This window comes from Athalia rosae, chromosome 5 (genome assembly GCF_917208135.1).
Source record: "Athalia rosae chromosome 5, iyAthRosa1.1, whole genome shotgun sequence".
NCBI lineage: Eukaryota > Metazoa > Arthropoda > Insecta > Hymenoptera > Athaliidae > Athalia > Athalia rosae.
This window is the reverse complement of record NC_064030.1, coordinates 4,388,768-4,416,183: the sequence shown is the minus strand read 5'-3', so window position 1 is coordinate 4,416,183 and position 27,416 is coordinate 4,388,768. Positions and strand designations below refer to the sequence as shown.

At 43.9% G+C, this 27,416-nt stretch overlaps 1 protein-coding gene across 9 annotated transcripts in view; it reads left to right on the top strand.

Moving 5' to 3' along the window:
* Nucleotides 1-27,416, top strand: part of LOC105689169 (protein Fe65 homolog) — a 138,188-nt gene that overhangs the window by 50,129 nt on the left and 60,643 nt on the right. The window contains exons 1-2 of one of the 9 annotated variants that reach the window (XM_020854149.2): nucleotides 11,502-12,054; nucleotides 12,184-12,274. The exons of 7 other annotated variants lie outside the window; for them this stretch is intronic. In XM_020854149.2, coding sequence (XP_020709808.2) covers nucleotides 12,253-12,274 — 22 coding nt within the window. In that variant the 5' untranslated portion in view covers nucleotides 11,502-12,054; nucleotides 12,184-12,252. Of the gene's footprint in view, nucleotides 1-11,501; nucleotides 12,275-27,416 lie in introns of those variants that run through there. One more of the 9 variants, XM_012406002.3, reaches the window with a different exon arrangement.

The following is a 27,416-nucleotide window of genomic DNA, read 5'->3' as shown; positions in this document are numbered from 1 at the left end:
GGAGTAGCGATGAAATTTCACTCCTGTCATTATACGTCGGTAATTCTATATGCACGGAGGGCGGTGTGTCTGTCCATAAGAAGCTCTTACGATTGACGGTCAGTTTTGTGCATCTCGTTGCTTTCTCGCATCCTCGCTGTCGATTCGCCGTAGTTCGTACGCGTGTGTAATACAAGTTCGAAATGAGGTCGGTTTGGCATGTTTACTGCAAAAGTGCATCTTTACCCTACCCATTTCGTTTGAATTGGTTGAATCTCAATGAAATTCCCCGAAGAAGGGTGTCTTCTCAAAGTTTTGACGACTCCGAATCCAGAGCATTTTATTCTCACCGGTTTCTCGCGTTTCTATCGAAATCATCGGGTGTGTATCTGTAAGATATACACTCCCGTATATCGGCATACCTGTACCGTCTAGGTGGTGGTTGTAGGCAGAAAACTGAAGTGGTTCAAACTTCAGTGCTACTTGGCGTAGAACTTGAAGTGCGAAATGTGAAGTTGGGACTCTATTGCAGCCTCTCAAATCGCCATCCCACGGGATCGGAATGCCTACTTTATTTACACGTACACGCTCACTCCTCGATTTCCCTGATGTGTGAGTATTTAAATTCCGGCCGTACGGTGCAAGGAACTAATCAAGAGAGAGGAGCCAAAAAAAAAAAAAACCGAAAGGAGAAAAATTTCGTAATTATTGGAACGTGATTTTTTCGCCAACTTATTCTCATTGTAGGAATTCCCCGTTTCCTACTTTCTCTCGGTTAAGTTGTGATTTATATTTCGCGTCGGAAAGGCTGCGAAATTCTGATATCCAGACGAAAATTACTATCGCCGTTGCTCCTGCATCTGCTACATGGAACTGCGGCGGAACGTTTCGAACACGTACGCATATACCCCGCTACAATAGGATCCCGAGGGATACCGCGTGTACTGGATAATTCACTGGAAAATAGCTGAAAAGTTTGTTATTTCCGTAGGGGGTTATAGCTGCACAGGCATTCATCGAACGTTGAAATATCAAATTATTTATTCATCGATACTTTTTATCCCCGACATAAATTAACTGGAAAAAAAAAAAAAAAAAAAAACTATACAGCGTGTTATATAAATATTACGACGCGCCGAGGGACGGCGAAGACTAGACACGTAGATCACGTTTTGCATATCCCTGGTAAAAATTCAAAGATAGGATTTTCTCTGTTTACGTACGTACATATGATATCCCATCGGTTTTTCGCGAAAATATGCCATTCATTCAGAGCCCTTCGCTCCTCTTCGTTCGATACGTGCTGGAGAATCGGTCGAGTCAACGACGTTCTATTTATAAGATTTTTTTTCATCCGGTGACTGGACGGATACCGTGGATGTGGTCGTCGAAGATTGGCGTTATGAATCAGAAATTTCTCGACGGTGGGACGAAGGTGATCCGTACGACTATCACAATGGCGTGGGTATTATCTTACATTTCCTATGTCAGATTTAGCCTCTCCCTGTCTCCTTTTCACCGTCTCCGCTCTCCTCTATCGTCTGTCTTTCCACTACCCCGGAGAACCTCTACCCTTATCCCGATGCCTCCTAGATCCGAGATTACAAGCAGATGTTTGCCAAATAAACGAGTAAACCGGTCTTATCTGTACCATTCTATCTGCTCGGCAAATAAATCCTCCGACTACTACTTTTACAACATTTTCTTTATTTTCTTTATATTTTATTTCATTTTATTTTCCCCTTTTATTCATTCGGTAATGAGATAATCCAATAAATTGCTCGTAATTCTATAGATCTTTCTCCGCGATATGGAAATGAGTAATACCGGGTGTATTTTTTTCTAGCAATTTCACTTTTGCCGTCCGTCATCGATTGTTCGATATTTTCTTTAAACTCGGCTGTGCTCTTCACAGTTCTCCACGTGATTCGGTCGATGAGCTGACGTAAATTTAAAACAATCGGGAAATTACTGGAGACCGAACAGAATTGCGAAGAAATATACGCTCCGTGGAATTTACAGCTGGTGCGTGATGGAACCGTAAGAACAGTGCAGTTCGCTCTTGCGAGAGATCGTTCAATTTCGAGTAAAAGTTTGACTAGACATTCGCCGATACGAATAGACGAGAACAGATGCAAAAAGTTCTGATTATTTTTTCCCTCCCTGTGATTCCGTGTATCCGAATTTTCATCCGCGACTATTGTCGGGGCTATTTGTCTCCCCGTCTGAGAACCGTGAAGAAAAATATCCGAAAATTGGCCAGCCTTCTTTATTACAACGAAGACAAAGTAGTTCCCTCCGCATTTGGCAAACCATCGTCTTTCCTCGGTGTTCTTTTCCTTCTTCATCTTCCTCCTTTTTCACTCTTTTATCTCCCTCAGCTTCCCTCCCTTTGTCGAGCTTTCAGCTACTTCACTCAGCTGCTTCTAGGATATACCTAACGGCATCGAGTCATTTGTCGCTTCACGGCGACTTCACTTTGTCCGTTTGTAAGCTCGCCCCTGTCACCCCTATCATCCCGATGCACGCGTTACCCCTCGACGTAACCAACGTCATATAAACCTCACGAGCGACCTGATGCTCCTTCCTTTCTCCATTAATATTCACCTTCCGCTTTCCCAATGGAAAGTAAACTATTCGCAATTAAACCTACTCCGTTTTCGTTATTCTCAGACACCGACCACCGTCGCGGATCCGCATTCTCGTCGTGTCGGTAACACACACGTCTCGGAATTTATCTCTGAAACTACGTTGTCTCAAACCTTCTTCCGCACGTATATATATATATTTATTCAGTTTTTTTTTTCGTCCACCGAATTCGAATGTACGTACACGTAGACGACATTCGTTTGTGTTTACGTTACATACCTACAACCGTTTCTGGAAAAGATTGGTCCATTTATCGTCGAATTGCTTCATCCCGGCCAACCATTTCCCCCCCACCCACTTTTCTTCAACATTTTAACATTGCTATGAAGAAATTCAGGTTTCTAGCTATGATAAAGTCAACGAGAAAACCGTCCACACGAGTCCTGGTTTTAATGAGCATTTCACTCCCCGAAAAAACTGATCGAATCCGAACTGATCATCGGTCGAATAATTAGCCGCGTCATCGTTACGGGGATTTGAGAATAGGTTGGACGGCTTCGCTTGACCCGTAACTCGTGCGGGGATATCTCGGGGACAGCGTGATCGGCGAGAGCGTAACGAAATGCAAATACCTCAACGATATTCCGAACCTGAGGAAAATCCGGGATGACTTGAACATACGGCGCGAAAAGAAGGTGCAGCGCGTAAGACACGTACGAACTATAGAGAAACGCGAGAAACGAGGTACATGCCGACCCGAGACCCGATGCAAATTGCACCAGCTGAAATGGCGGATATAAAGAGAAAAATGTACCCGCTATAGCGCGATCCCGTCCCTCTACCTCCTCATTTCAGTTTTGACAATAATGGCGGAAAATAAAATAAATTAGGGTGTGATAAGAGGGTGGAGAAGAAAAAAGAAAAAAAGAAAAAATAAAAAAAAAAGAACGGAAAAGGAAAAATCACCTTCGAGAACTTTTCCCAAGTTCATAAAATCACGTCCACGAACGGCGCCCATTTGTCTAGATTTTCGGGAAGACACGTGTCACCGGCATTAAAAAATTCATAAAATGAAGAATCCTTAGATCGTGTTGACCCCGAAAAAACTCAAGTATAACCCCCTTGTTTACGGCCTGCCTACATCTTTGCTGAACGGTTACTTTACAACGTGCTCCTGATCGGAATACGGTCTGCGACCCTCGCCGGGATGGAGGAAAAGGAAAGAAGGAAGACGGAGAGAGAAGGAAAGCAAAGAACCGCCACCCCTCCGGTGTGTTCTTCCTTCCAAGTGACATAAGGGAAGCTCGTGCCTGGAACAGGAGAAGCTACCCCTACGCCTTATTATAACCGAGTTGTGTGAGCTTTTTCCAAATTGCACACAGAAAATATATAATATACACTGAGCGACCGGGTGGTGGGAGATTCGGTAAACGAAAGGCACGTGATAAAAATCGGTGAGTATTTTTGTTGGCTGAGAAAATTTTTCAAACCAAGTCACAGGTGATTCCAAATTGTTAACCGTATAAAAAACGAACGAACTTCGGATTTGCGGGACAGTTTGTAATTTTCTTTTCTTTTTTTTTTTTTTTGTATTCTGTGGTAAAATGGTACCGGTCCAGCGCGGCTTCCACATTTATCTATTTATTTATTGTGTTTGTTCACGTGGGATTTGGGCGGCTGCGAAAGAAGCAAATTAATGTATAGTCGAGATAGGAGTAAAAAGCTAGCAAACGTGAGAAAAGGTAAGATAGCGAAGGCGTGAAAGAAGGAGGCGAAACTAGAGGAAGAAGGCTCAGCGAGGAGCAGGTGCAGGATTGATAGCAGAGGGAATTGGAAGCTAATTAATGCCTGTAAGAGGGATTACCTCCAGGAGCCCGCGAGCCAATGGAAGAGACCCGGCCAAGATCGTGCTCTCAAAGAATTTGGACAAAGGAAACTCCCCCCACTCACCTTCGGTAATGGAGAGTTGTGTGATTAAAAGTCCTCTAGTGCTCCTCCGTCTCCTTATTTTTATCAGCACCTTTACCTAATCCCTTCCCTTGAAATGAGTTTTCTGCGATTTTCCTCAGATCTTTTCCCGTAATACCATTATCGCGCGTAACTTAAATACCCGCTGTCTCAATTCAACATCTTTTGCGCCAACGGGAACTTGATTGCTCATTTTCGACGCCTCCGATTAACCCCGTTTTATCCGACGCTAATCATAACTCCTTTGGATATTCAAAATCCCTTAATAAATCCTTAAAATTGAACGAACCTTTTTTCCATAGCTCTTTCCCTTTACCTCGGGCTCGTTAAAAAAAAAAAATTTAAACAGCTAAATTAAACTGCTAATAAACCAAAATAAAATCATGGGAAGGAAGAAAAAAAGGGCCCCAAATGATTATCTATCAATATCCAATATAAGGGCCAAAATTTCCGTCGGCATATTTTTGACACAAAATCCTCAGAAATGATCTTCAATAAAGCTTTAGAAAAGTAGAGAATCTGGTGGAAAAATCGTTTCGCTATTTCGAGAAAGGAAAACATGTTCACGAGTGATCTGTTCGCAAGTGTAAAATAACTCGATCAGTGACGATTCGAGGTACGAATTTTTCTCATCCCTCTGAAATTGAATATCGAGTTAGTTCGTAAAGAATCTCCGACTGGATCAAATCCGCTAAACTCTCATCGTTTCATCTCAGTTTTAACGAACGTACCCCGTATCATTCGCAGACGGATAGAATCGATATAGAGTCTGAGAAACCTCTTCGTTGAGGCTTTGACAGGTCGTTGGTTCGGCGGCTGGTATATTCGCACAAGTTAAGAAGCAATTCCCGGGGGATGAATTTATGGGTGGTCGGGATTAGCGGGAGCCCGTGCAATAAAAGTCTCCGCTAGTAGCATCCCCTGTTCGTCGGGCCATCGCCCCGAAGGTGGTAGAAGAACCGCCAACACATAGAATCCCCGACCCTCCCGGACCCTCCCGACCGACTCCCGGACTCCCGACTCCCCGACTCTCGGCAGCATCCCGTCGTATAAGGATGGACGACCCGTCGGTATTAAAACCCGAGAATGGCCCTGTTTTCCAACCACTTTGCGCCGCGGATCTCTTCCTTACAGACGAAGCAACGTTCCGACTCCAAATGACGCGGCCCACCCGCACCCGCGCAAAATTCAAGGAGATTTCGCAGGACGGTTCGGTGGCGCACATATAATTAGATACTTTTTTCATACACACAGTTTGCTTCAACTCCGGAGTAAATCGTTGTCCCAATCGAGCGAGGGGTCTCTCTCTCTCTCTCTCTGCCTCTTCGGTAAGTGGATTGCGGAGTCTCGCGGTGCGTTGGCGTAGCGAAGGGACGGGGTTCGCGTTGGATCCTATCGGTGGAGGATGTACACGTTCGTATTGGCACACATCGGAGCAAAGATGCCGACGTAATATCTCCAGAGGGTTACGTCGACGGCCCAAAATTATCTCTCTCCTTCGTTCGATTTCTATACGTCTACATATCCGTATGTATCTACCGCGTCGGCACGCACATACCTTTTTGCGTAGAGTTCGCCTAGACGAAGCGAAACACATAGGTCGTGTCGCGCTGAATCAACTGACCGGTGAACAGACCTTTTTTTATTTCTTGAATTGTAATTTTCAACGCGAACAAATTCGAAGAACTGAAAAATTGAGAGGCCAGCGTTTGTGAGACGGAATTCGTCTGGTTGTCGGAGTTTCCAAAGACTCACCCTATCACGTATAGTACACGTAGTAATTGTTCGATTCGAGTACGTCGCTTTATTATCGTATCGATTCGGACAAGGTTGTCGGTTGTGGGCTGTAGGTCGACTAGATTAAATCAATGCGCAGTGTGTATATACAGGTATGTAGGCCTCTGAAGAAACTAAATACATTAAATGGCGTTTCGATTGTAGGTTTTGGTTTTTTTAAATGGCGTACATAAATAAATTATACCACGTTACTTCGATGTAACGTTCTCATTGCGTATGTAGATCAATACAGGTGCTTCCGCTCGAATTCACCGTTGTGTGAGATTTTGTGAGTGCTTTTCCAGCATTTCTGAAAATATAAAACTTCAGCATACACGTTCTCAAGATATATATTCCCGTATTCATATTGTTTTCGGTTATCAATCGGAAATTGTCTCTGGTTATTTTGTCTCTACGGTCGAGGGGCTGGTTAGACAGATAGAAGGGGGCAATTAATCCGACAAATTGCAGCCAAAAATCGATTGACAACCATCCCCGCTCGCTTTCCTTTCACCATTTTATCGAACGTCACGGTAATATTTTCAAGTATCAGAAAACACTGTGACTAATGAAAGAAAATAAAAATTATGTGAAGAATTTCAAATATTTGGATAATAAACGCCTCCTCAGCGGAACGTGAGTGAGAGAGGTCGGAATCATACGGCGGGATGTCGACGACCGAATCACCTGTAAATCAATCGAATTATTCATAATGTGATAAAGTTTATTGCACATATCTGCCGTTAAACGCAGAGAGGAGAATCGGAATGGTTCTAGAATCCGGAATACCGAACGTATACGTATAGTTATGAGCTGAAAATTGGAATACGTCCGAGTCAATTTCATTCCGTGCAGATAGGCGACCGAACGCTGTATGGGGTGCAGAGATACATTTGTATTGTATACCGTACAGGGGATGCATACGGTTCTCTGAACGTTTGCTTCTATTATTCAGGGAGAACCTGCAGCTAGACTCTCGCTAATATAATAACATTTCAATTTGAGGACGGAAATTGCTTCGGACCCCTCTGCCCCCCTCTGCCCCCCGCCCCCGAATCACTGCCGGCCACCCCCTTGCATCTGGCTGCACAGTTAGCTTGTGACCGAACCTCCACCCTCTTCCAAACCGACCGACGTACGAACGGGTTGCCGGACAACTGAATCTTCCTATCAAATGTAGACAGACACCGCTCGGACCACCCGGTTCCCCTCGGTGTCCTCCGCCGCACCCCTGCCGAAAGCTCTATTATATACGTCGGGATTCAATTAATTCCGGAATATTCGGAGGTCGTTTATAAATTTTGCGAAATTCTTCGGATTCGAGATAAAGAAACACGAAATTCTTCTAACCCCCATAGGATCGCAGCGAGCGAGGAATAAAGAGACGTAGAAATTGACGGGCACCAATTAAACCCCGTCTTCGCTTGTGTAACGTACGACGCTTTGAAATCTCGACCGTTTTCAACTCGGCTGACAATGCGACGTGTGTGTCTATGTAGCGTGGGGTATGCAAACGTGAAACGCGCAACGCCACTCGAGTGTAATCGTACGGTAAAATCGCGAAAGAGAAGATCTGCGGGGAACGTAGGTGAGCTCTTCCATCATCCCTTTTTTTTCCGCATTTCATTTTATTTCGTTTCGTTTTTTTGCAAGTCTTCTTTAACGCTAAACTCGCGAGCGAAGGATTGATAGAGACGGAACGGAGGACGACGACGACGACGACGACGACGATGCACAGGCGTCTCGTACACTTATATATACACGTACGAGTCGGGATGCGAACTCCGTCGGGATTCACCTGCAGTCTTGATCGCCACTTACTCGCATCAACGCTTCCCTTCGACTTGCCCGCCACCCCGCTTACGCCGTAGGAGAGTTTCTCGCTACTTTTTTTTATTTTTCCTTCAATTTTTTTTCTTTTCCTCTCTCTCTGTCTTTATTTTTTCACCCTTAACATCGGCGAACGATTCTCGCCTCCGTTTCCCGGCTCGTTAACTCGATTTACTCCTCGACATCTACGAGCTCCGAACCATCTTCGATTCACCATTGCTTCGTACCTTCGACGCGAATGTCGAAAGAATCTTTACCCTGTACAGAAATCAGAACGGGCCGACGAAAACCTAAAAAAAAATCCAACGGGATGGACGTACTTTCGTCACAAAAATGGCGCCGATCTTGATCGCAATTCACAGCGAGGCGTACCGGCAATTAAACCCTTCACGCGCGCCCAAAAACGCCAACGAAAATCCAATCCTACAATCAGAGACCCGTAGGTGTACCGTTTGTTTCGTCGCTTCGCCGTTTCCCCAGTTCCGACGTGGATGAATACACCTAATCAACATGATTCTGGAGTCGATACTTCTTCATTCCTCGGTGAGAATCAGGCCTCGCCGGTTGTTGCGTCGGATTAGATTCGGTAAAATCAGCGAAACTGTTGGCGCTGCTCCTCTCGTTCGGGTGGTCGATATCTTAGGGCATATTCGTCGAACTCTGAGGTACGTTCCGATTCGAGGCAATTATAACAAACGACCGAATAATCTTCAATTTTTTTAGAGAAGTTCAACGAAGTTCTCAAATATTCTTAAAACTGCGGAATCACCGCAGGTGGGTTTCGTTAAATTTATATTTTGGCCGGTGGTGCGATGTCTGCGGATATTTTTCAAGTGATCGATACATCCAGACCGCGTACGGTCAATCGGGTTACGCGTTATGTGACGTATGAGATCGCGGCGCGGAGTGAGAGAGAGAGAGAGATAGAGAAGGAGAGACATAGGGGTGCATATGTGATAACCATGGTAATGATCCACTAAATCATACGGTGGGAGAATAAAGCAGACTGCCGCTCCACCGGAATCGTGTTCCGTATTCCACGGCTGCGATCATTTGTTACTTTTATTATACGTACGCATATAGTTTTGCCGGTTATTCGGGTCGAATATTATTCGAAAATTTTCGTTGGTTCGTCCAATTATCGTTGCACCGTAGATGCGACGTTGAATCGTTTTTTAATTTAATGAATAATTAATAAAAAATAAAATACTAATAAAAATACTAATTTTTTCGTACAATTTTCCTGAACCGCGTCGCAGAAGTGCATGGTTTAAAAAACCACGTTTCTGTATATGTATTTAAACGGGAGAAGTAAAGAGGTGTAATACGGGTGCTCCGGGAGGCCTGATTTCGTTACATGTAAACGCGACACTTTGCGGCAATAAAAGTGTGTCGGCATTAATTAAAACGTACTCCATACTCTCTCGCGTATTTACGAGACATCGCGTTGCCGGTAGCGTTAATTCTATGTAACCCAACCATTTCAAAAGTCAACGTGTATTTGGACATCGTAATGTAGAAATTCAGTCCCCCATCTCCCACTGTAGCGCCCCGTTTCGTGTTATACTATTGTTCGAAAAACTGCGAATAGATTGATATATAAAATATTCCAACGTCGGAGAGAGAGAGAGAGAGAGAAAAAAAAACGGAAGGGGAGAGAATCGTGATATTTTTTAGCTGACCCAAATGCACCTAGCAATTTTCTACCCACTGCGCATCTTCAATTTTACGTCCTTCGCTTTTTCCCCTATTTTTTGTTCAACGTTGTTTTTATTTATCAACAAAAAAACTACTTTTCGTACGTACGATAAATTGGCCGACATATTTTCGATTTTCCCGAATCGCGGGAAAATTATCCTGCAAATAAAAGAGCTTCAGGATATATAATATCACACAATATACGCGTATCGTGCTTCGCTTCTGGATGCGAAATGAAATTCCTTTTTTTCTCCTCCTTTCACGATAATTCGAAGGGTGGGAAATAAGAAGAGGGGTGGCGTAGGGAGCGTAACCCGGATGAAAGTTTAAGGACTCGGGCAAATGTAATCGGTCTGGCAAGTATAGAGCTGTCAGTGCAACGGTAAGGTTCGGCCGTAAATACTGCAGAGTTCCACCGGCGGTCTCGTCCTCGCGGTTAACCTTATGTACGTGCTCGTCATTCTTGGGTCGCTGACGTGACTCTCGATCTTACCGACATTCCTGACCATAAGGGAGGCTTTTCTTGCCCGGATGGGACCTCGAGGATCTTATAAAAAAAACAACAGGGAATATCCTATAACGGGGGTAAATACGACGAGGGGCGCCGTCTTTTCCAGATATGTATTTTGTATCGAGGCTCGGCTGCGCCATAGGGTGTTTCAAGTATAAAAATTCCTTTTCCAAAGTTATCATTCGGTCAGCTGAGGTCAACGGTCCGGTCGTTCTCCTCGTCCTGAATAAGCGCAATGAAACGTAGAAAATTTTCTAAAGAGTTTAATCGGAGGTGGTCTACAGGCGCGAACTGCATCTTCACAATATCGTATCGTCGGCTTGACGTTGACTGATATTTACGACGGGTTAAATCGAAGGGAATAAATTTTTGACACGAATAATCCTACGTTATAAATTCGTACATTGGTGTCTAAAGAATCGTCGCGTTCGGTTTCGTGGACGGGATATCATTACGCCGAGACGATTGATAAAGCTAAATTATGATCGATGGAGTTTAACGGGCACCGCGCGACAACTGCTCGATGGGGTCAGACCGATGAACCGAAAAATGTCACCCGGGTTCACGCTCCTCGATATTCTCACACCGGACCGTTCGCCCGATTCTCCCGATCCAGCCGTACGTACATTCCTTTATCGATATGAATCGCCTCCCTCTGACCACGTGCGAGAAAATGAACCTGTACAATAAAAAATATACACCCTGTCAAGGACATCGACCAGGTCCGATTCAAAAGATTCTAAATTACGTCGAGACGCTTTTGTGTCGTAAAATCTGATGAACGCTCTTCGGCGTAACGGTTCGCAAATTCGATAATTCATCGCCGGAATCGTCGTTGAACTCAGTTCCCATTTTGTGGGGGGGGGGGGGGGGGGGGGTGTAAAAAAATCCGCCCAAAGTATTCTCGCCGGTATTGCGACGTAGCGCGTGGATTCACGAGCGCCAAAAAGTCTGCACTCGGCAACAACCCCTGCCTGCCTCCGAGTTCGGACCGTGCATCCCCCTATTTTCGCGGGGATGATAGTCACTGCATGACGTCATCTCGGTATCCCATTGGCTGTCGGCCGGTCACGTGATCGCATCCTCAGCCACCCCTCGTCGTAGGGGGGTTGAAGGGGGCGCCGCGACGCTCAGCAGTCACTGCGACGCCCGCGAGGTCCGAACGTCTCCCGGTTTTATACACTCGGTGCAGCAGTCGTCGGGACCGATGCAATTGCAACATAACATTTGCCGCAGTTTACCGATTCTCATTGTCAGTGCGTTGTAACAACAACGATAATCATAATAATATTGATAATAATACAAAACGGTTTCATTTTTCGTTCGTCGGCCGAATTACAGCGATTCTATTTCCATATTAGGCTACGAATGACGCGTGGCCATTGCACGCTCGATTACTGAATTAATTTTTGACGGGTTTCATTCGTCGATCGGGCACGACCGTATTAATTTTTCGCGTTCGTTCGTGAATCGAGGTGAAAGTTTTTCCCTTTTTTTTCGCGCATTCTTTCTTTGGTTCAAATTTTTTTTAGGGCCACATGGTTTGTCGCTGAAAATCTTTGGATCGACGTGTCGTTAAATTTTTCAATCAATTAACTAACAGTGCAGAGAAACAGTTGCGAAAAAGGTCATTCTGCGGTATGAGTCAGAACACGATTAGGGAAAATACGCAATATGTTTGCGAATTAATTGGCATTTCAAGGGTAACGTAATACGACAAATATACGATTCAACATTACGTGTTAATTTACACATGAATAAAGTTCGAAAATCTATAAATCTTTCAACGCGATGATTCGAAAATGAGTTAATAAAGTTCGAAACGGTTTTAGTGACATCAGTTTAAATATCCTGAAAAAAAAAAAAAAAAAAACTAGTGTCGAGAACATCGAACAGTCGCGATGGTCCTTCACGGCGTAAATCGTAAGTTGCCACTCTTTTCCCCCCCCCCCACCCCTTATGAGTTTCATGTTGATTCGATTGAATCTTCTGGTAAAAATCGATCAACGATCTACCCCAATCTCAGACGACACGCATAAACCTTGATTGATCCGTACAAAATTTGTTCGCACTCTAATTTCACTCGTACCCATTCCTGTACTCGTACCCCTCGGTAATAAAGTTCAACAACGAGACTTCAACGCACCTTTGCAAAACTCGACCCTGACCAGAACCGCACGAACCTCGTTCTCTCGTGCCTATTCAAACACCTATGTGGCGTGTCCCATCTGGCTTCGTATTAACAAATTGGAAGTCAGTCTCCCCCTTTTTTAATTCAGGTATTACGATGACACCAATGATAATCCGAGAGTCGTCGCGATCGCACGTGCACGCGGTACCGAAGTAAATTCATCTCAATTACTTTGCTTTTTAATTAAGCGTGTACAACGTCGTTCAAAAGTATCCCGCGGTTTTAGTTTTGTACAAAAAAAATTCTCAAGACTCACCCCACAAAATATGAACGCGGATACAAGAAAGAAAAAAAAAAACTTCGGAGTATACCAGGTCGACGACAACCCCCTCAGCCATAGAAAACTTATATGCAAGGGGGTCGCAATCAACCAGCTCACCGATGCACCGTGAGAAAAGTTGGGATGGAAATTCCGTCTTCTTCGCGTTACATACGTAGTGGTATTGTACGCGTCGGAGGTAAGGGATGAAATAATTCCGGGGTTATGAATCGCGGAAAATATTAATTCCCCTTTACCGCGAGATGTATTCGCGGTGTATAATAATATCCGACCTGGTGTAATTTGCGTTCGCCGAGAAATATTCAAGATGGCAGAGAGAGCCGGCGAGGCGGACTACGTTCGTTGTTTACAAATTTTTTTTCCCTCCAACTTGGACCGTTGCGAATATCTTCGTGACCGGAATGGGAATATCTTTGGGAAAATAAAGGAAACCGAGAAAAGCGGCGAAAAAAACGAAAGAAAAATTACATTTTTCGATCACATTAGGAGTTCGTACGAAGCGAGCTTTCTGCGTTTGGTCCACGGGAAGAGAATCCCCCCCCCAGCATTGCGCGGATATTTATTCATAGTTCTGTAGTAAATATAAATAAATGATATCTCGTTCAATTGATTGGTCAAGACGAGCGCGCGCGGTTAACGGAACGAAGAGCGGCACCTTGGGCGGTGTACATAGATAATAAAAAATTCTGCTCCGCGGGACGATGTACATACACGTTACGGTATACCCTCCTCTCTCCTCCGAAACTTCCGGACCGACCTGACCGCGCTGATATTGGAGCGTGGATTTGCATTTTATTACTTCTTATTTCTTATTTTTTTTTTTTTTTCTCTCTCGGTTTTTTTGCATCGATCGCAAAGGAACGAGAAACGAGGGATTGTAGGAATCTCTCGTACGAAGCCGACCACACACATGTATTCGCACACGTAGAGTGAGGGTATTACGCCGTGTCCGCGTACGTGTACACGTCGCGACCGACCATTGAATCCTAGGGTTTCGTATTTCGTCTGTAAAGATATTACGGAGATCTTATTAACGGTGCGAAGACGAGAACGTCGATGGAAGAATAATATAAGTGTGATAAAAAACGCTGCAGAGTCTGTCTGCCTCATATGGATGAAAGTTTTCCTCTCTTGTCGTATCCGACGATAGAGCGAAAAATGTACAGTTTACCTTATTTTTTCTTCTTCGTTGATTAAAACCGCGAGAGTCGCGAATTTGAAATCAGGTTTCACGCGGGACTCACTCGCGTTCGGCTGGCAGTCGGCGTCGCGCGTCGATATTTTTCGCGACGACGTCGGCTTACGTCACCCCGTCGACGTCTCGTCATTGGGAATGCCATTGAGATATCGTAACGAATATTGAGCGTTCCGTAGCCGTCCGAGGAGCGAAAAAAATAAAGGGAGATGGAGATGGAGAGGTGTTAGAATTCTGCATCTCGATTTACAATTCACGTCAGATTCCCTTCGGAAGACCAGCGAAGTATCGCGAATGAATTAAAGATTTTTCTTAAAGAATCTCCCCGAGTCTCCGCCGTCTCTTACTCGTCCCCCCTCCCCCCTCCTCTTCCTTCACTCCTCCCCCTCTTTCCCCCCCCCCCCTATCTCTTATTCCTTACCTCGCTATTCACAGCCGCGGCATCTTTTCCGCGAGAAAGGCATCGTCTGAAAATCTTTGAGTGGCTCTAACGACTCCTGTATCTCTCTCGAAACCAGCAACGAGCTAAAACGGAAAGAGAGCAATTTTGGAAGCGCGGTGTCTTATCGATTCTTTTTTTTTTTTTGTTCTTACTCACCGGTTGTCCGACCGTAACCGGAGTCGTTTCTTCGTCTTCGTTTCTCCCCTCGGCCCTCCCACCCCGCGAAAAAAAACCATCGGAATATATCGGCAATTAGACTCTTTTACATCCCTTCGAAAATTCTGGACGTCTTTCATCGCCCTCCACCGCAAGCTCCCGTTCCCTCTAGCCCCCTCGTCGCGCTTCGTATCAAACGACATCAAAAGCACGTCTGGGGAGAGGAGACTCTCCTCTCTTCTCATCTCTCTTCTCCTCTCTTCTCATTCGAGTACACTTCAGCCTTTGAATTACCATAGCTGGCGTGTATACCTATAGCTCCAGGTATTTCCCGTAATTATTATCTTTACGTGTACATATACGTAGAATACCATATGTAGTGTCGTGGCAAGTGTGCGTGAAAAAATGTACGGAACTGAGAGAAGGAAAGATATAGATGATGAAAAAAAATAGAAAAAGAAAAAAAAAAGAACGACCCTCGGAGTCTCGACGGAGCCATAGGCACTGGGCGGTGTACGAGAGGCAAGGAAAATTCCATCCTTCTAAATGCGGCACCTGTGGCAGCAGGCAGATGACTGGGGAAAAAAAGGGAAGCAAAAAAAAAAAAAGATTCCCTCTCAGAGTCTCCTTTGTCACCTTTTGTATTCTTGTGATTATCATCCCCACCCCTAATTTCTCATTCCTCTTCTGAATTATCATTAATATTATCATTTACATTATCATTATCATTATAGTTGTGTCGCTGCGTTGTCGTCGTTGTTATTTTTCTTGACGTGACTCATCTCCGACTGTCGTATCTCCTGGAAAATGAGCAAACCAGCGGGAGAAGCGGTAACGGTTGGTAGATGACTGTGAGAGGAATAAAGGGAACGAAAATTGGGTATGGAGGAGAGAGACGTCGGAGGAAGGGGGCGGGGGAGGGAGATGGGGATGGGGGGGGGGGAGCTTCTGGAGTTGCTAACTTTCAGGTAATTAAGTACGTCCCAACTTGGTTAAGGTGGTAATTGTGTTTTATAAGGAGCTTCAGGTTGTTGAGACAAGCATTTGTACGGAGGTTGTTTGTTGTATATTTTCTAATAACGTGTGTACACCCGTCGATTGGGTAGGCAACGCGTGGATAGTTTTCAAGATGGGTAATCGAAAGACGTGTACCATCCGGAGATACGCGGTCCGCATACTCGTTGGATAATTTTCCGTAGACGTTGGCATTACTTCGAACGAAGCCAAGGCGCAATGATTTTCAGAATTTCAGCACACGGCAAATCGAAATCATTCGTTTAACTTATCGCCAACGAATTATAGAGACCTCTTTCGTGGTCATGACGTAGAACGCCCACATCGATTGGGCATATCAATTCATCGCTCTGTCGAATCGCGAAGAAAACGTTTCCCTTCCAATAAAAACGAAGCGAATCTCGTGCCGAAAATGCTAGAAGTGGACATGTAACTAGAATCATGAAAAAAATAAGCGCGCTATGAAATAGCGAAATGACAAAAGGCTGTTATCGATGATTCGCAAGTTGAAAAGTGAAGCCGAATTTTATTCCGTAATATAAGCGCACATCGTATATCTACGCGAAAAGCGCCGTCTGCGTAAAACCTGTGAGTGCCTCATCCTACCGGACCTGAAAAAAAAAGGAAGAAAAAAATCCCGATGACGTGTCTTCCTCTTCCCCTTTTGTTCCCTTTCCATTCAGAGTTGAGGGTAGCTTTTCATCGCCTGTCGTTTACGGATGATGCATTTCTGAAACAATCGCTTCGCCGGGGTAGGATTTTCCGCTGTTAATGCACGTACGCGTATAGGTGGTACACGAGTACAGGTAATACATACATATGTATACGGCGTATACGCGATACTGCAGATGCAACTACTGACCGAATCGAGTTTCAAACAACCAACAACTTTCCCGGATAATACTAACCACAGTACCAACGTCAACACTGTTACAGCATCCTGGTTAGCACGATATACGAGATAACTGCAGCTTTACAACAAACCAGCTATACGACTGGAATATATAGAATACACTGTGCCGTATTTTAGGTAAATATAACGCAGGTTTACATAGCTACGTACGGGTGGTACGTTAGTTACGTACGATAACCCGGTGGTGGTAAGTTGCTTCCCCCGTTTCTCCGTGAAACTGGTAAATTCATGACGAGGATACGGTGGAATGAGATCGACCGGATGCCGAGTTCGAGATACTCGGGGTGCATTTTCGATGAGAACACTCATCTCAGCGGCGAGTTCTGTTCCACGGACGTACATTCTTCCCGATGGTTGATATCGCTCGCACACGGAGAAAACTCGAAACGTTCACCACCGTGCGATGCGTGTACCCCAAATTCGGAGAAGGGATGCTTTGAACGCACCCGTGTATCGACGTGGTCCGTAAAGGCGGCTAAAAAACTTACGGCAAATATTTTTCACATCTGTAATCCTCGTCACTCGAGTATCGTAAAATCAGTATAGTCCCGAGTGTCTATAACTCGTACGTTAAAGTGCTTGTAAAAATCCGGAGATGCTCAAATATACCGTCGATGTATTCAAATCCTGATCGATGTAATCTGCATATTACGTAGTACACACCTGGGGTTATATCTCGAGCTTTATCACAATGGAAAAAGCGGGAAAAGAAGCCTCGTATGAAGCGACGTTCCGATCACCCGGTGTACCTACCACCTGAGGTCCTCGTGATTTTTGACCCGGGTAAAAAGCTATTCGAGGAAGTTACGCGATAACCTAAGCACGATACGTACAACCGATCGCTGGTATAGAAATCACACGGCGGGCGGTAGCTGCATAATGGTTGGTAGTGTATAGAAAACTGGATGCATCGTGTACCGCGGGGGTAAACCATAGGGTTTTGATGCAAATCCGATAATGTCGTCGCTGAAATGCGTCCGACCGCGGTAAGGAATGGGTCTGGTGGGATTCTTTTGCGGTGTTACGCGCGTCCCTCCGAACTCCGAGGGCAAATATTAGATTTTTATTTGCTTTGGATATTGCAAAGTTATATATATCGGGGAAACCCACCCCCCCCACCCCACCCCCCTCAGTATCCATTTTATACGAAAAGAGCCGTTGGTCCTCGATGTACGTACGTACGTGTGCATGTGTGCGCCGCATTTTTCGCCGCTCTACGTACCGTCGACGGTTTCTCTTTCTCCTGGAAAAATCGTTCAGCGCGAATGTATAGGTGCTCTATATTTATCCACGTTACTCTAGATCCGTTGTATAACTTTGCATACGTGTGTATAACATACATTTCCGTATTTCCGCTACAAAACGGGACTCCGTTTTCATTAGGGTCGGACAAAGCACGAATGAGGATGAACAAACAATATCGGCGAAGAATCGATTTCCACCGCTGTGAATTCCCGTTTGAAAGAAGGCTCGATAAAAAAAATTGCACCGCGCTTGCGAAATTGCGGGGGATCAAAAAATATCACGACCGTATAGATATATGCACTCGGCGGCTATCCGGCGCACTTGACGAAACCGAGGCCGAACGTACGGGGAGGATACGATATAGATTTTAAGCCGCTTATTGTGCGAGCGTCACACTGCAGCGGGGAACTTAAAAATCAAGGGGGTATTGTCATTTGAGACCAGACGAGGGGATGAAAACTGCGCTATATTTTTTCACTCGTTGTCGGTCGAGCCTCGCGGCGGGCATGCGGATGAAAACCGGTTGATTAAAAAAAACGGGAGAAGCGAAATAAGATGCGAGAGAAAAAGTGAATGGCGGGGCTGATTTTTAGACGAAATGTTTCCACGTACTCGCGGACCAGTGATTATAAGTCAGAACTGTATCTTCAACTGGTGCGGTTCTTCGTGATCAAGAACTTTGTTGCAACGTTGGAGATAAGAAAGAAATTTTCTGGAATTAATAGAGCACCCAAGGGCATCGGGTCTCATGCATAATACATGTCATGGAGAGCAATATGTTGCCTGGCTGTTATTTCGCGAATCTCTCGCTCTCTTTCACGTTTCTCGCCCTGAAACGAGCCGCGGACTCTCTCGCCGGGGCCTCGTCCTTTGAGCGTTCTATTTTTCATTTTGGTTTTTTGTTTCTTCACTATTCTACACGTTTATCTGACTACCCGTTCGTCCTCTCCGCTATTTCGGTGCTTCAGAAAAGAGTGACGCGTTCGTGAGGTTTTCACGAATAGTTTACATATCCTCGCTTGGAATTGAGATTGGCAGATAACTGGCGATTTTAGGGATAAAACAATTCAGCTTGAAAGTTAGGATTCCCCAGCTCAAAATATATAAAAATATCATACAGAAACTCCTATGAGCTGTTGATTTCTTGTTCAGAAATCGAGAAATCCTTAGATTTTGGGGTCAAAAATCAACTTTTTTCTTTATTGGGCTATGTATGATATTTTCATGTATTATGATCACAGAAATCCGAATTTACAAGTTGATTGGTCGATCTCGAAAATTGATCAAGTAATCATCAATTATTCGCTGTTGGTAGCAAAAAAATCAAGACGTATCGATTGGTTTTTTGTTAGTCGTAGACCCACTTTGATTCATCGCAATCCATGCATGGGTCGAAATATTCGAATTTCTGAATTCACCAGCAAACCCGAGCTTAGCTGGAGTCAGCGTAGCCAGCAGGGTAGCACTTTGTTGTGAGACGTCACCTTCGGGGCTGAGCAGAGGTGACGCCCCACAACAAACCGCGCGCCCGTGGCTACCTGACTCCAGATAAGCTCGGGTTTGCTGGTGAATTGAGAAATTCGAATATTTCGACCCATGCATGGATTGCGACGAATCAAAGTGGGTCTACGACTAAAACCAATCGATATGTCTTGATTTTTCTGCTCCCAACAGCGAATAATTGATGATTACTCGATCGATTGCACGAGTAGATGATTTGAGCTTTCAGATTTGGATTCCTGAGCTGATTATACGTGAGATTACCCTTGAAAAGCCAGGAAAAAAATCGATTTTTGGGCCAAAAGTAAAGTACTTTAAAAATTGATTGTATTACACTTTTCTTACGTATTTTGACCTCGGGAATCCGAATCTGGAAGAAAAATTGATCTATCTCTAAAATTGACCGAGTTATCGCCGATTTTCAGCTTTTTGGGGTCAAAAATAAAAAATTGTTTTTTTAGTCTATCTTTATGTAATTTGAGCTCAGGAATTCGAATCCGAAAGGAAAATTGATCTATCTTAAAAAATCACCGAGTTATCCCCATTTTTTCGCATTTTTTGGCATAAATTTAAGGATATCTCGAAGGGAAAAAATCGTAGCTCAATTTGGACAACGGATTCGTGTTCCTGAGGTCAAAATACATAAGAAAAGTGCCATACGATCAATTTTAAAAAATAAAAATTTTTGGTCAAAATTTGAAAAAATCGTAAGGGGTACCCCTTGGAAAAATCTCAAATTTTGGCCAAAAATTTTTATTTTTCAAAATTGATCGTATGACACTTTTCTAATGTATTTTGACCTCAGGAACACGAATCCGAAAGCCAAATTGAGCTACGATTTTTTCCCTTCGAGATATCCTCAAATTTGTACAAAAAAATGCGAAAAAATGGAGATAACTCAGTGATTTTTGAAGATAGCTCAATTTTTCTTCCGGATTTGGATTCCTGAGCTCAAATTACATCAAAATAGATTAAAAAATAAATTTTTTATTTCTGACCCCAAAAAGCTGAAAATTGGCGATAACTCGGTCAATTTTAGAGATAGATCAATTTTTCTTCCAGATTCGGATTCCTGAGGTCAAAATACGTTAGAAAAGTGTTCTGTGATCGATTCCAAAAATACTTTATTTTCGGCCCGGAAATTGGAAAAATCCAAAGATAATGGAAATTAGAAATGCAAGATAAAATTCATGATGGAAGTATAGATTAGATGCTTTCAGAACTCCGCGTCATCCCATCGTTAGAATTGCAAGGAAAGCTTCATCGAACGTGTAACAGAACGAAAATCGTCACGTACCGTGATAAAACAAATGCGAAGATAAAATGCTCACTTTCGGGGCGAAGTTTCTATCAGTTTTCAAGTTATCCTATTCATCCGTGTCTCGTGTGTCCATCTAATTCGGCGCGGAGTCTCAGATTCAGAATTCCCTTTACTTCTTCGACATCGATATCCGACTCTGACGAACCGACGAAGAAACGAACCTCCGGATCTGGGACGTTTCCATACCCTCCTCATACACTAAAGTGCAATACTTCGCATAGTCATGAAAATTTTCACGTCCGTCTCGCATCAATCCCGAAAAAAATTCGAAGCAGTCGTTTCGGTCGTCGTACCATTTCGCGATAAAATAACTCCGAAAAACCTAATCCGCCCAACCAACGACCTGCACGGAACTTCGGAGACTGAAATATTTTTTTTAATTTTTGTTAAGCTCGGCTTATCCGAAATACCCTAAAAGCCGTACTCGAGAAGTTATTAGCTCTTTATTTTTTCATCAGAATACCACCGATATAGAAAGTTTTCGGGTATTTTCACCGGGAATTAGGTACGTACTTGCAGCCGCCAAATTAGCTGTTAATTGCTAATAATAATCCGCCTCTAACTCTTCGGTACTTTAATTGCTAATTACCACGCTATAATATGTGTTCGGTTGGAATATAATTTAATCGCTGTACGGTCTACGCTGCAGCTAGGAATTATCATACTCGCGTACATCATTGTACGTATACCTTACACGCTGATTGTTTTTTTTTTTCATCATTTTTATCGCTCGCTTATGCCAAAAGCGATATTATTTTATCTCATTTGATAATCTGAGAAATGAAAAAAACCTCGAGCGGCACACTTCGGATCGCGTATTTTCCCTTACACGTACCTACGTGCGGAGGGTTTGTTATAATATAGACGGGCAAACGTCGTTTCGTCTAGCGCGTGAGGTACGGACTTTACGACTATAAGATATTGTAAGTATAAGTAGCCGTATCCCATATATCTCGGGGCAGCAGGTGGCCGTACAACAAGCCCGCAGTAAAATAATTTAACATAAATTGGCTAGAGAAGCGGGAGACTTGTATCGAAATTCGGGGCCTCCGCGATTTTGGAAACGCAAAGGAGACTCGTACTTTGATGGAAAGAAAATGGCAAAAAAAAAAAAAAAAATGAACTGAATTTCAGACACACGAATTACTGGTCTTTTTTTATGCCAACCAAATTTCAACCGGCGTATACGAATATATTCATGCGATACCGTCGTTTCTTCGATCGGATGAACCAGGCTATCGAGTTCCACGGCGTAGGTATATTATTAAGCCGGGAATGCAAACTCCCGACACAAGAGATATCTTTCCCCCGTGCTTTCGGACTGTTCGGAGCTTTGGTATGGGTCAGAGATATCCTGAGTATGTAGAGAGAATTTCGGGGATTAGAGCTCGGCAATGGAGAAGATACGAATATCAGTAGCCTCGCTCCAACCCCATTATCAGTGTTGGCATAATATTCACTCGACCAAAGGTATACCGGATGAATATTAATCACGCGGTCGAAAGTCAAGAAATTTTTTCGTGCGATACGGGTGCAAAAAGAAAAAGTGAAATTTGGAATTTGAACAACACCTGCTCATTCCCGACAAAGCACATTGACGAAACTCGGTTTTTTTTTTTTTTCTTTCAAGTCTCCGCATAAATTCATAGGTAGGTCGAAAATGCGTCTGATAAAATCGTTCGTACGTCGATGTATAGGTATATGTATACAAAAACGTTGAACCGAGTCTGTACAGAACAGTGTATAAAAGTTAACGTTTATTTTTCTTTCCTCGCCGGAGGCAACACCGTCGGAATTTTCCCTCGGTATACTTTACCGAACCACCCCCTCGGTATAGATAAGACGAAAACGATCGGGAAGTTCACCCCGCGCATCCGTCTGAATATTTCCATGGTGCGGCGTCTGAATTACTCTTTTCACGCCTGCCATCGTCCGCGTCGCGTCTTTAAGTGAAGACGTTATTGCGTGCCTAGAATTCCATCCTCTTTCATCCCCCGGCGAATCAACCCACCTGCTGCGAACCCTCGTTTTTATTTTATTCCGTTTCATTTCATTTTTTCAATTTTTTTTTTCTCGTCAACACATTTTTTCCGCCCTTGTTCCCCGGCCCTGCTCGGATCAAACGACGCGATCGAAATCGAACAAAAACGCATTATCGTTCGAACATTTTATTATTTCGTCTCGCAGGGGTCGACTGCACGTCGGACAATTATTGATAAATGTTCTCATGCGATACGTGAGTCGATATCGTCGTCCGAAATGTCGTTAATATCTCGCGGGCCACTCTCCTACACGAGTTACGTTAATATTTTACTTAATTTTTTTCTCTCGCTCTTTCGTTTCTTCATCTTTTTGCTTCCTTCGCTTCCTTTGTCAGTTTATTTTATTTTATTTTTTCTTCTTTTCTCCTGTTAAACGACACCGGTGAGACTGTGTCGTTTATTTCACAGCCATACGGCGAACCGTCTACATTTTGCATTTTCCACTGCATTTTACCACCCCACCCACTCCAACTTCCCCTATGCAAATAGAATTACCTACTCGTAATATTCACGCTTCTGCCGGTGGTGCTGCTACGCTCTCGTTGCTTTTGTCGAGTACGAAACCGATGGTATAGGATAGCCAGTTATTATGCCGCCTGCGCCGCTGCTGCGGGTCTTCGCGGTGCAGTTAGTTTCGACGGTATTTCAACTTGCTTTTGCATAAATGTCATTCGCATCCGATCCCAATCAAACACTTCCGCTTTATTACACGCTCCCCGCACTTACGATTTGATGAATCGTTTACGTCCGTGTCACGTGTGTACGTATATTATAGGTAGCCGTATTTTTCAACGTAGTTTCGCTTAACGATGTGGCGGCATTAAATTCTCGCTCCACATGTTGATTCGTCCGTTAATATTTCCGCGTGGTAATTAGATTTACGGGGGATAAATCAGCAGATGACCGCGGGGTTTTCATTTTTCACTTTGACAAATTTCAATTTTATCTACATCGCGGATTTTTTATGCAAACGCGATATTTATATATATATAAAAAAAAAAAAACGCGAAATATCGTCGGGGGTGGAAAAATGTTGCGTTTACCCAGCCTCGCAGGGGTGAGGGGTATTTAAAATCGTGGAGTTGGGAAAAATGTAAGTAGAAAAGGGTGTTGGTCGATATTTGACGCTTCATCGCGCATCGGTGGTTTTTCAATCAGTCACTCACACGTGTGCCTCAATTTCGTCCCCACGTTACAGTCCCCGCGTATCGGTGAAATCATTGAGAGATGGAATAACGGAAAGTAAAGCTTCGATTTTCGAATAAAATTCACGACAAATGATCGTACGTCGCTACCGTCATACAGATATCGAAAATTAATAAACGCTTCCTCCTTCACTGTAGAACGAAACGGCTGTACAGTACAAATGATTCGGTTACACGAAAAATTAACCATTTCACTACACCCTTAACGTGCTTACGATTTTCGACCAATGGTTCACCCTCCCTCATGTGTAATGTTCGGCGACATAAAATCTAGCTGATAATATCACAAATAGAATCGACTGGTGTAAAAATTTCGGTTAACGGTTCGTGCAATATTCACACTAATCAACCATTCGAGCGTCGGGTTAGACACGCTTCTCGATTACGTCAACCTTGCAGATTCGACGAACTGAATAACGCATGAAAGTTGGAGTTTAACGAACGAATGGCAGAGAGAGAAAAAAAAAAAAAACATTTATCCGGAATAATATATCATCGTAAAGTACATCCGACGGTGTACAGAATGGGGACTTGTAGGCACATTATAGTATACGTATTGCGGATAGTACGTACGTACATACGTATATAAGTATACGTGGGTAATAAATGTAATGATAATCATTCCGTCTCTCGTAGGGATACCAAATGGTAAATCAATAATGTTTCTCGCTTTAGCCATGTCCCTCTAAATTTCCATTGCTCCAAAGTGATTTCCAATAATACGAATCTAAAGGTATACACGTACATAAGAAAGTATCGCCTATGGTAAGCATCCGACCCATGAATGCTTAACTTTGAAAGAAAATATTTATGAAGTTTTCGCCCCGAACATGGAAGGAGCTCAGCCACCGGGAAGCAGGAAGTGCTTGGATTGAAAAAATTAAAAAACTAATTCCGCAAGAATTTCGTTTTTTTTTTTGTACAGGGTCACACAGTATTTCGATTTCCTAGTCCGAACGATGCGGAAGAAAGTGTACGACATGGGTTATGAAGTTTAGTTAATCTATCCGAAATGCTGAACTGCCGCGGGGCTGGTTGCCCCTATTAGAGAGTTTCTACTCTGCTGTGCGTCCTCGTTTTACGGGCGTTGTTCTCGTCATATCCTTCGCTAGCCGGGGGAAAATCCTACCGCATGATCCCTCGGTCACAATTAAACCGTTGCATAATACAGAAACTGTGTTCCCCGAGTCGCTAAACTATTTTACCGACTCTGTGCACAAACAACCCTTCATTCTCTCCCTCTCTCTCTCCCTCTCTCTCTCTCTTTTTTCTCTCTTTGTTCTCCAGTTAACCACCTGCATCCCCGACTTCCTCTAATTCGTCCCGAAACACCGTTCTCCCGCAGACCTCACCGAAACGTCGATTTTACAAACCGTTCCTTTTCTCTCTCCTTCCTTCCGTTCTCTCTCCCCTCATTTCTATCATTCTCTTGCGACTCTCCCCGCACACATTCGGCCATCGACAAAATGACGGGGAAAAAAAAAAAATTCGTCCTAAGCGCGGTGTACGGGCGAAGGTATTTTCTCTGCGACGTTAATGAGATCAGTGTAGGGCCAGCAGGCAGACACACACCTGCAGTAGTCGGGGCTTCAACTAGAGCACGCGCGCTTCGAGTGGACGGACCTCCCTCTGGCAAGCGGGTTCCCTACCGGCGCCCTCGGATAATCTTGTTACTCATAATACCCTGTTAATCTGAGCGAGACTGTCTACAAACAAGAAAACCCAACGGTCAGGACTTCCCCGCGGGGCTCGGATCGACCACTGCCCCGTACTGGTACACGGAAAGTTTCCGCGTCGATCACCGCAGTCGGCCCTACGCGGTAAAAATAATTCCACCGAAAATTTATCGACCTTCTTAAGGGAGAAGAGAACGGGCAAGTTTTTTTTTTTCTTTTTTTTCTCGTCGAATATTCGCTTCGGAAAAGCACCCGTGAAGATTGACATCGGGAAATTATGGCGATACGTTGGATCCGAGCGTATTTATCGATTCGATATAAGGATGTCGAATGATTTTCGAGTGGATTTTGAAATGGAAAGCATCCGATTACAGCGAGACAGAAATTAATGGAAGCTATTCAATAAGGTTTCGCGCGAATCGATTCAAAAAGTAATCCCATCGAAATTGCAAGTCTCGCGGTGAAAAGCCACCAACCACCCTCTTCACGTAAAATCAACTCGTTTCAACCATATCGAATTTTATTACCTGTCTTATTATATTTCGAATGAGACGAGCCGAGATTTGAATGACAAACGCAATTACGAATAACGAGGTAACGGAATTATTATTATCACGAAATACGAATCAGGGGAAGGACCGATATGTTTTTTTTTTTTTTTTTTTTTTTTTCAAAGGAAAATTCGAAGTACGACTCGTCTACGCTAATTGCTGATTGATTTTCATTCCAATCAGAAACTCATTGAAACACTAAATTAAATTATAATCCGACATTCCAGAATTTGAGAAAAGTCAGAGGCATTGAAAATTCTATTTTTCAGCCACTTCTCGCGGACGTGGATATTCCGTTTGATCCAGTTTTTCACAGGATTATAAAATGCTGGTTCGATCGAGCGTGGGTCCGAGCTTTATACTGTGGATTTCGATAACTGTCAGTTGCTGTATGTTTCTACCCATACCACCTGTCCCACGATCTAAAATACCATGTAATACGTACAGCGACTGCAAATTCATGTTTACACGATTTCTCCATTTACTCGGTGTAGCGTAAAAGCAAACTGAAATAGGAGCCCGGTCAAATATCACTCGTTTTCAAACTCCCCAGTCTCGACGAATCGACGTAAATATCTGAAAAAATTTCAATTGTTCCATTTGGCACACGTGAATAAATCGAAGTAAACCACCGTTTTGAAGGGTGCGTCCACCTGGCCCTAGACGAGTATCGGAAAGGGTGGCCGGCCATTTTGATTAAAGGTAGAAAGAGTAAATTACCTCTAGGTACAACCGGCGCGAGCCCGTAAACCTATACCTACCGGTACGATAGGTAAGATATAAAACACATGCAACTGCAGATTATAGGAGTTGATGGTATGAGTGGCGTACGTGCAGCGATAGGGAAGACTCGAATAGGTTGTATAATACAGCTGCAGTTAAAGTGCAACCGTTCCGCAATCTCAGTTTATCATTCCGAAGCTGTAAGTTCCAACGAGTAGATTAGTTTCCATCAGTCTTCTCTCCCGCACCGAGTTCTTCCTCCCCTCGTCTCTTTTCGCTTCCGCTTCCTCTTCCTCTCCGCCCCTCAGTTCCCGTTCGGCGTGTAGCGTATGTGGAACGTCTCTGGCTACCGCGAAAGGTCGAAGGCTCCGCTGGGTAGTCGCCGTGACACGAAGGAACTCGTACTCGAACATTGTTCCACCCTCGCGCCTCCGTTCCCACCCCGACCTTCTCTCTCGTTCCCATCCAGCAGTTTCCCAACGTTATTTATCTTTAGCGTTGCAAAGTTCTGATGCGTAAAACATGCCACATAAAATATGACGGAAGGTGAACGCGTAGCGAGAAGGAACCGGAGGTACAGTTTCGTATTGTGTCGCGCTCGCGTCCGGTGT